We start from the raw sequence: 10,080 nt of genomic DNA, 5'->3' as shown, positions 1-10,080 counted from the left end.
TTTATAAAAAAAAAAAAAAAAAAAAAATTTTTTTTTTTAAGTCGCCGTTAGTAACAGCGACTTTGGGCTTTTAATTTTTTATTTTTTTTAGGTCGCTGTTACTAACAGCGACTTTGGGCTTTTAATTTTATTTTTTTTTCACTTTCGCTGTTACTAACAGCGACTCTACCCGAAGCTAGGATTGGATGTACGGAAGCTTATTTTGGGACATAAGTTTTCCCCAATCTTATATTTGGAATTAAATAGATAAATAATATCATTTTTTTTCAAATTTTCACGAAAAACCATAATTCATAGAAACCAAACTATAATTTCATTGTTTTCTATTATTTCAAAAACATAGCTTCAACTGAAACCAAAATCGGTAAAGATGGTAAAATCTATTGTTTCTCCGTTTAGATGATAATCTTCAGATGAACTCAAAACTTGAACTAATTTCCAAATGTGACTACTTGTCTGAGGTGTCTCCCTTTGTCCCGTCCTTTTTAGGAAGCTCTGACTCTAGCTCTTTGGGTTTCGCCTTTTCAGCAGACCTGAAACAATTGTGAATTGTAGATCAAGAGCAAGCATATGTAAATGTATGTATTGCGGGTTATATAAGTGTTCATAAAAAGCACTACAAGAAGTCCAAATAAAATCAGTGTTTCCATAGATTACCGATACACTAACTACATAGCTCTAACTGATTGTTACTCGGACTCTTACACTATGTTTGGATGGAAGGAAATGGAGGGAAAAGAAGAAAAAGGATTTAAAGGGCTGAGAGATCCCTTGTTTAGATAACAAAATGAGAGGAAAGGTATTTGGAAGGGAGGGATTTAAAGGGATTGGATGGATGATTTTTGTTAAAGGTATCAATCTATCCAAAGTTTCCTTTCCCTTCTCTTCCCTCCTAAACAAACAAGAATAACCTCCCTTCTATATCTCTTCCCTTTCCCTCCCTTCCCGTCTCCTTCCTTTCCTTTCTTTTCCCTCCGAAGTTGTTATCTAAACAGTGTTAATTTCGCCAAAGTACTAAAGTGGGGAGGGGGTTTGTTGCAGTAATCATCAACAAATATTTTCAAATAAAGCGTAGATGTAGTAAGACCTACATGTAAGAATATGACTACTACATCAACTGGTAATTTCACATAAGACACTACTATTTTGTAGTTAAGTACTCCCACAATCCTTTTGAATTTGTTTGATTCCTTTTCCAATGTGACAGCAATCAAAGAGAGCAAAGTGTTGTATCCACAATTTTCAGAAAAGAGAAATTGAGAGTCCATAAGAGAACAGTTGTGGTCAAGGTTAAGATATGTGGCGATGGCTGGTGACAGGCTGCTGGTGGTGTTGTCAATACTTAAATGCTTATATAGCTGACGACTTGACGGAAGACAATGAGATAATCATAGAATTTCAAAAAACATGACAGATGATGACATGGTAGTCTTTGACTACGCATTTTAGACTTTCATGAAATTATATCTTTAGAATATGATGTTGAATGGAGTTGGGATAAATTTAATGAATCTTGTTCCTGGTTTCAGTTGCCTTTGAACGAAGTTCTGCTTTCTATTTTCTATTTTATTCGTGATAATTTTTTCCCATATCCTTAACATGGACGGTTGGGAAATTGGGAATTTTACTTATATATAACCATTTTGTGTCTCTATACGGTGGTTAGATTTGCTATTCTGGAATCGAAATCATGGTCCCCTATCATGAATTCTAATTCAAAAGTCGTCATTCAGAATTCCACAACTGAAATGATACAACAGCTTCCTATCACTACCTAAATTGCTTCTTATACAGCTGAGGACTTGATCCAAGCATGCTAGAATCAAGACCAGCCACTTATGCTACTAACACTACCACTACTGATGTTGCTGAGGCTGTTGAAGCATGTGTATGAGAGAAACAAGGAGCAAAGGCAACAACTGCCCATGGCCCAAGCAACACAGGCCCCAGGACACTACTGATTGTGGCGAACTAAGGCAAAGTAAGGTGTGCAAACACAGCCCAAGATAAAAGCCATCAGCTTAGCATTTAGCCTACATCAGAAGTTAGTTAGGACAGTTAGTTATAAATAACTAACTAGTTTATTGTTAATAGGCAATACGCCACGTACAGTAAAGCAGTTAGAGAGGAAGCCCATACAAAGACTACTCCTCTTCTTTGTAAAGAATTTGGTCATTTTATGCTTCAATCAAACAAGAAGAAATTCAGTTTAAAAGAATTTTTCTAAGGGGAACTGCAGGGGTATTTCCTAACCTGTGTGTGTTCTTGTGAGTGAAGCAAGAATAGGTATACAGCATGTTCCACAAGAATTAAGAGAGTGAATCTTAATTAGTGTGAGGAAAGAGCTTTCTGATTGAGGAAGATCAAAACGTTCTTATCCAAGAAATAGACCAACATATTTATAATCCAAATTGAACCGAACCGAATTTTAAAATTCCAACCCAAATTGAACTGAATAGACCGAATTGCACCGATTTGTATATTTTGCACCGAAAATGAAATTTGCATGTATTGTTTAAAACTTCTTCTTTCTAAAGCTCTTAAATAAATATTAATAATTTTAGGGTTTTTAATTTGAACAAGTAAAAAACTTTTAACAAAAATCTAAAAATAAGGGCAAAAATTCAAACAAATCAAGTGGAAGATATAACATGCCTTTAACATCTCGATTTTTTCGGTTTTTCGGTTTTGTTAGACCCTAGACCGAATCCAAACCGAACACTGAATTATAATTAAAATTCAGTCCAAACCAAACCAAATTTAAAATATAGTCAAACCAAATTACTTATTCGATTTGGTTTGGTTCACTTACACCCCTAGTGGTGTTGCTCCCTTAGCAATCTTGTTGAACCAGGACATTTTTGGACTCAGTTTTTTTACTTTGACACTAATAGGAAAGAAAGACAACCATTTTAGAGCTACTTTAATAGAAAGTGATAGTAGAAGTATTCTGCAAAGGGTCATTTCCCACACATAGCATGCCCTGGCTGTCTACTCTCAAGTCTCAACGTCTCCACAAAGGTTTCCTAATCATATTCCTATTAACGATCATTCTCAACCTTCAATTTTCTTAAAAAGTTCACTAGGCTTAGGTACACATATTGTCACAAATCACAGTTTCCTCAACATCTGCTGGAATACCCACATATTAATAAACAGAAAACTCAATAACTCAATTCTATTCTAACACAAGAAACGGACTAAAATTGTTTCGGCTTCATCTGTTTAGCTAAGAAGTTGTCATATTAACACATTGGCTTTCCAAGTAACTCCCTACTAAGCACTGTTTTGGAGGCTGGATGTGCGCACCTTAACCATGTAAGTAATAACAAAAAAGTTGATTCCAATACATATCGACAACTTCAAAAAAATACAAATATGCAAATAATTCATATGAATCATTATTCTATACTTCATTATAATTGAAAACCAAACAGGTCTAAATCTTTAGTTCTATCAACAACATACATGTACCAACGATATTAAAAGCAAACCGAAAAAGAAATCCACAAACGAATCATCATATTCCAATAAAGTCAATCTTTCTAATATCAATACAAGACTAATGCTCGTATTGCTTCCTTAAAAATGATGGATAAAGATATAATTAACCCTCATCAATACTTTCCTCCACTAAAAACTATGTTCAACTTCAAATTCATATTACTTCTCCATCCTAAACTGCATTTAATTTCCTTATCGCTAATTATTATCTTTGAAACTCTCCCTTATACAACAGATAGGCTAAATAAAAATGGAATCATAAAATTGACAGCATGTAGAAATAGGACTACAACATATGCACAAATTAAACCCATAATCTGAAATCACTGAAAAAGGGAGAAAATTACTTGGAGGCGGCAGTAGATTCTTCTTCAAGCCAATTACGAATGTGACGAACATTACGTCGAAAAATAGCAGCAGATTGTTTAACGTCACTTCTGGCAAGGAGGACTACAGCGGTAACCGCAGCTACTGTCACCATAAAATTCGTCAATCCCATCTCCCCTTTCTATTTTCTCCCTTAAATCCTTTGTGCTTTGCTAGTTTGTTGGTTGTAATAATCACTTAGAACTTGAAAGTGGCGGATCCAGAAAAAAATCAAGTGTTGTCCTGATTCACACATTAATCAAAAGGAATAAACTCCTCGCACAAAGAACCATGCTTGTTTGTTGCCAATATTAAAATTAGGGATTTCTAATACATTGCAATTGGTTCATTTAGCTCATGTCAAAGTTTTACTCTAATTATTTTTAGTAAGCCATAAAGTATTAGTCACAGGCTTTAACTTGACTCAAATTGTACAATTTAAAGCCAAAATGGAGTGGAGATGTGTCGTCACAAAATCAAGTTTCTCTCTTTCAATAGCACCCATGGACCATCCTATTCACACAAGAACTCCACTCATCCCAAACAATGAAAAAGATAAGTGCCAAAGAGAAAAAAAAAATTATGGGAAAAATCATTCAAACAATTATTCAAGTTTAAGAATCATAACAAGCAGAAATTGAATCAAAAAATTACCCACGAATTGCCAAGGCGGATCCAGACTTCAACGCTCTAGGGGCACCAATATATGAAAGAAATTTTATAAATTTGATCTTTATTTTGTTAATTACGGTTTAAATTCTTTTTTTTTATTTTCTCAGTAGATTAACTCTGTATTAATTTAATTATAAAGTCACAATTAAAAAAAGAAAATGAAGGGAGAAAGAAATGGAGTAAATCAGGAAACCTTTGATTTTTAACTCACGTTCATCATCTATACATAGTAAAATAATTGCTTTTAGAAGTGTAACACCCCTGAATTTCCAACCACTTGTACGAACCAAAACCATAAAAGACGGGAGGAAATTTGGGTGTTACATAAAAAGAAAAAGGAAAAGAATTTAGATAAACATTAAACATTAACTTTAAATAAGGTGAGTGTAAATTTCGATAGCATCTCTACTAAAACTCAAACATGGGGAAGAGCGATTAGCACAATAAAAACATTAAACTAGTCTAAGGCATCATTGCCTTTAAAATCTCACACCACGGCGGGATGATGAATCGCCGGCTTCTCAAATCGACATGCCAAGCATGATCGTGGTTCCAATGTCAACGCGTGCATTTTAAAAATGACTTAACTCTTTAAAACCATACAACGCTATAAACTACGCAGCGGAGATACGAATATACAAAGGAGGACACAAGGCCTCATAACAAACCGTATACAACCAAAGTCTACAAAAGATAAATAAGGACTACAAAATCAAAAGATAACGGTATGACACAGGTTATGCTTCGCCCTCATCACTCTCCCTCAAAGCAATGCAATGCAATGCAAAAGAAGCTCCAATACCTGCTACGTCTGTCTATGATCCTCCTGCTGCTCGACATCAGACCAAAGGCCAATGTGTCAGATACCAAGTTAGCCATCATTCAAGGACTATCAAGTAACAACCGATTTGTACTAAGTACTCATAATAGACCTTAATTTTAAAAGGCGCAAGACGCACCAAGCCGCAAAAAGTCCTTTTTCATATGCGCAAGGTGAAGGCGTGGGCATTTTGTATGCGAGGCGCACAATTTCGCTAAAAAGCTCGTAAATCAATTTTGAAACATAATTAATTTTTAAAAGCTAAAACAAAATTCACATTATAATAACATATAAGTAAGCTAAACACTACTTTAGCACATAAGGTCATACGATAACTCAATAAGTCGATAGCATAGTCTTGGTTAACAAAATAAGAAAAACTAAAACAAAGACATAAGAAAAGAAAGAAAACTGTGGTTTTTGATGCTTATGTTATACAAAGTCATCAAACAATCAAACATAAATACAAACACGTACACGTCATCAACTAGCATTACATATAATAAGGCCAACTACTAGATAACATTATGTTATACAACTGTATAAATATGATTTCGTAAAACACAAGGCATATCTAGTAACTATTTATCATCCATCTATTTTCTTGATCTCAATTCTTCTTTTCCAACACGAACCATGTGTTCATGGGTAGGGGTGAAACTTATTCGGATTAAAACCGCAATCCAAACCAACCAAACCGAATATGGTTTGGTGATTTTTTAAATTTGGTTTGGATTAGGTTTGTAAATTTAAAAACCGAAATAATTAGGTTTGGATTAGGTTTGGAATTTTTAAAAACCAAAAATCGCATTACTAGACCGAACACCGAAATATTAAGGGTAAGACCGTAATTTTAAAACCTAAAACAAAAACCCTTATTACCAAATACCAAGTTACCAACACAAGCTGTGTAATAATATATGATTATTACCAAATACCAACAATTATCATATAATACCAACACAGGCACAGCAAAGCAAATTCCTGAAAGCAAATTATCATATAATAGTTATTCGGTTAAAAAAAATTCAGTCTGGCGGTTCGGTTCGGTCTACACATATAAAATGCGGTTCGGTTCGGTTCGGTCTAGAAACTAATTTGGTTTGGTGTTGGTCTGAAAATATGGAGACCGAATAAAATATGGTTCGATTTGGTTTAGATGAAAGTCCAAACCGTAGACCGAACTTTCACCCCTATTCATGGGTGGAATGTATATCTTGACACTCCTCTTCTCAAAATCATAACATCTCTATAAGACACGTATGATATCACTTAACTAAGGGCGTTAACAGAATACCTAACGCCTCATGATAAAGCATGGCTCTACGATGCTTGTCTACCTTAAAGTAAGTGTGATCGTAGTATATCCTTGGGATTTTTAACTCCCATGAGGTAACTCAACTTAGGCATAATCTTTCTATAAAGGAAAACCCTTGGGGTTCGCAAGACCCACGGAGCACCTTTCACTAGCAGAAACTATTCTATCAATGAAGACCTTGGGGTTTGCAAGACCCACGACTATCTCAACTATAAACCTTCTATCAATGAATAAACTCTCTCAATGAGAACCTTGGGGATTGCAAGACCCACCAGTAACTCAAATATATTCTTGCTATCAATGAGAACCATGGGGTTTGCAAGACCCACCGGTAACTCACATATACTCTTGCTATCAATGAGAACCATGGGGTTCGCAAGACCCACCGGTAACTCAGACATACTCTTGCCATCAATGAGAACCATAGGGTTTGCAAGACTCACCGGTAACTCACATATACTCTTGCTATCAATGAGAACCATGGGGTTTGCAAGACCCACCGGTAACTCATACATACTCTTGCCATCAATGAGAACCATGGGGTTTGCAAGACCCCCGGTAACTCACATATACTCTTGCTATCAATGAGAACCATGGGGTTTGCAAGACCCACCGATAACTCAAACATACTCTTACCATCAATGAGAACCATGGGGTTTGCAAGACCCACCGGTAACTCACATATACTCTTGCTATCAATGAGAACCATGGGGTTTGCAAGACCCAACGATAACTCAAACATACTCTTGCCATCAATGAGAACCATGGGGTTTGCAAGACCCACCGGTAACTCACATATACTCTTGCTATCAATGAGAACCATAGGGTTTGCAAGACCCACAGGTAACTCACATATACTCTTGCTATCAATGAGAACCATGGGGTTTGCAAGACCCACCGGTAACTCAAACATACTCTTGCCATCAATGAGAACCATGGGGTTTGCAAGACCCACCGGTAACTCAAACATACTCTTGCTATCAATGAGAATCATGGGGTTTACAAGACCCACCAGTAACTCAAATATAAACTTAAACTCATATATAAAGGAACCATTCTGACTCCAAGTAAACATAATGAAATTCTATCAATAAGGGAATTGTTCTCAACTTCTAGTATTATCTTCGTCCTATGCATCTATTCCATTCTAAGTTCGAGAGATTCGCAAATCGAAAGCTATTCATGTATAAAATTTACTTGCTAGTACTTCACACTTCTAACACGATGCATCTAATCAGAACTATCGATAATATTTTAAGCAATAGCATATAGTAGTTAGTTACTACGTGTGCGTACCTGTAAGCGTCACTGCACGACCAAAAGTCACAAAAATCACCCAATTAAAGTTCTACCTTCCTCTTATGAAATGGGCATCAATAGAGTTAGGAATTGAACTAATAAGTCTCCTTAACTACTTTGTCATACCAACTAAATACCAAAGTAACCGCTATCACCCATTCAACATGAGTTTCCGATTACTCTAGCAAGCACACAACTCATTCAATACAAGTCAAAATCATTAACTCAACACAACATAAGTCTTTCCATCAATTTAAAGTAGAAATATGTGTGAATCATTTCTTTACATTAACTAATTTTGAGCATGCCGGCTCGTGTTACCCAAAAATAACTGAGCACAACTAAATCTTACAATTTTAATATAACATTAATATAACAATAAGGCAAATCTTAGAGCTATCGTATCGGGATATCATTTGTTACATTATCCAAAGCTAGAAAGAAGTTTAGTCAAAACAACACGACAAATAACTTTAGCAACCATCGACGATAAGTTGACATTATGCTCTTTGTTTACTAATATCATGTATCTATAACTTCAATAACAGCCTAATAAGGGCATTTGTAATTCACAACAATTAGTAACTATTATTCCCAATTTAATCAACCAAAATCACTTTCATAGTCATCTAACATCATCACCATTACTAATTATTCACAACAATAACCAATCGACCAAATCTTATAACAACTTTTAAAGTTATTTAATCAATCATCACCAAAATATAGTATAAAACACACATCATTAGTAATTTCATCTCTAAATCCAAGCCCTAATCATTTCGATTTCAAAGATAACATATTTAATTACTAACCATACTAAGATTCAAAGAAACTAATACAAAATCAACATACAACCCATAATTTCAAATCACACTTCATACCCTAAGTCATAAAAATGTTCAATTCATCAATCAAACAAAAAGATTCAATAAAAGTAACACAAAACCAACACCAAACTCATAAACTTAATAAAATCCCAATTAGAACTAGAGAATTAATTAGAGAATAAAAGAGATGGCTTACTAAGATGAAACAAGAGAAGGGTGAAGATGGAAGGAGTTGGTATGGCGGTGTTGGGCTGCTGCTGCCGGGAAAACCAGCACGAAGGTGGCTGCCGCTGCTTGGAGACTCACGCTGCTGCAGGGGGAGGAAGAGAACAAAGCAGCCACTGCTGCTGGGTGCCCGCTGCTGGGTGCCGTGAGGGAGGAAGGCGGGGCTTCTCACCGGTGGCTACTCACTGGTGGCTTCTCACCGGTGGAGGAAGAATATGTGGCTCGTGGTGGTGGTGTGCCGCAGTGGAGGGATGAGAAAAGGGAAGAGGAGAGGAGAGGGAAAGGGGAGGCGTGTTTGTCTTGAGGGAGGTAGTGTGTTTACTATTAAAACCTTAACTCCTCTCTTATTTTATTTATTTATTTATTTATTTATTTATTTATTAACCCTCTTGAAATGCCCAACTAAAAAAAAGAAGCTCACTTATGTGTGTTCACAAATTAGTTCGATTTAAACCTTTTTATTTTAGAAATCGTAACTATATCTTTTATATATATATATATATATATATATATATATATATATATATGTATATATATATATGTATATATATATATATGCATATATATATATATATATATATATGTATATATATATATGTATGTATATATATATATATGTATGTATATATATATATATATATATATATGTATGTATATATATATATATGTATATATATATATATATATATATATATACATACATATATATATATATATATATACACACACGTTAACATTTAAATTCGCATATGAAAGAAATTTATTAAAACTAGTTTGAAAAAAAAAATAATTTAATATAATTATAAAATCTCTAAAAGTCATTAAAATATTAAATAATTACGTCGTTAAGATCTCGGGGTGTTACAGACTACCCCCTTAAAAGGAGTTTCGTCCCCGAAACTGGAGTAACAAGAGTACAATTATGAAAATTTGTATTTCTAATAACTCAAGGTGTTTTAACTATTTTAAGCTTAAGAATTAACTCAAGGATCATGACTTTATTGACACTATTAACAAAAGGACACTCAATCTATCAGAATATTCAT

General features: G+C 34.6%; 1 protein-coding gene across 1 annotated transcript; it reads right to left on the bottom strand.

Annotated features, from left to right (window-relative positions):
* Positions 1-306: 306 nt before the first annotated feature.
* LOC130808156 (uncharacterized) lies at positions 307-9,359 on the bottom strand. Its single transcript, XM_057673616.1, has 3 exons — positions 9,006-9,359; positions 3,852-4,113; positions 307-533 (listed from the first exon to the last, which is right to left on the bottom strand). The coding sequence occupies exons 2-3, from the start codon at positions 4,001-4,003 to the stop codon at positions 449-451; spliced, it is 237 nt and encodes a 78-aa protein (XP_057529599.1). The 5' UTR covers positions 4,004-4,113; positions 9,006-9,359; the 3' UTR covers positions 307-448.
* Positions 9,360-10,080: the final 721 nt, after the last annotated feature.

Source organism: Amaranthus tricolor, chromosome 3, assembly GCF_026212465.1.
Source record: "Amaranthus tricolor cultivar Red isolate AtriRed21 chromosome 3, ASM2621246v1, whole genome shotgun sequence".
NCBI classification, from domain to species: Eukaryota; Viridiplantae; Streptophyta; class Magnoliopsida; order Caryophyllales; family Amaranthaceae; genus Amaranthus; species Amaranthus tricolor.
The sequence above is the reverse complement of the archived record's forward strand: the minus strand, read 5'-3'. Positions and strand labels throughout refer to the sequence as shown.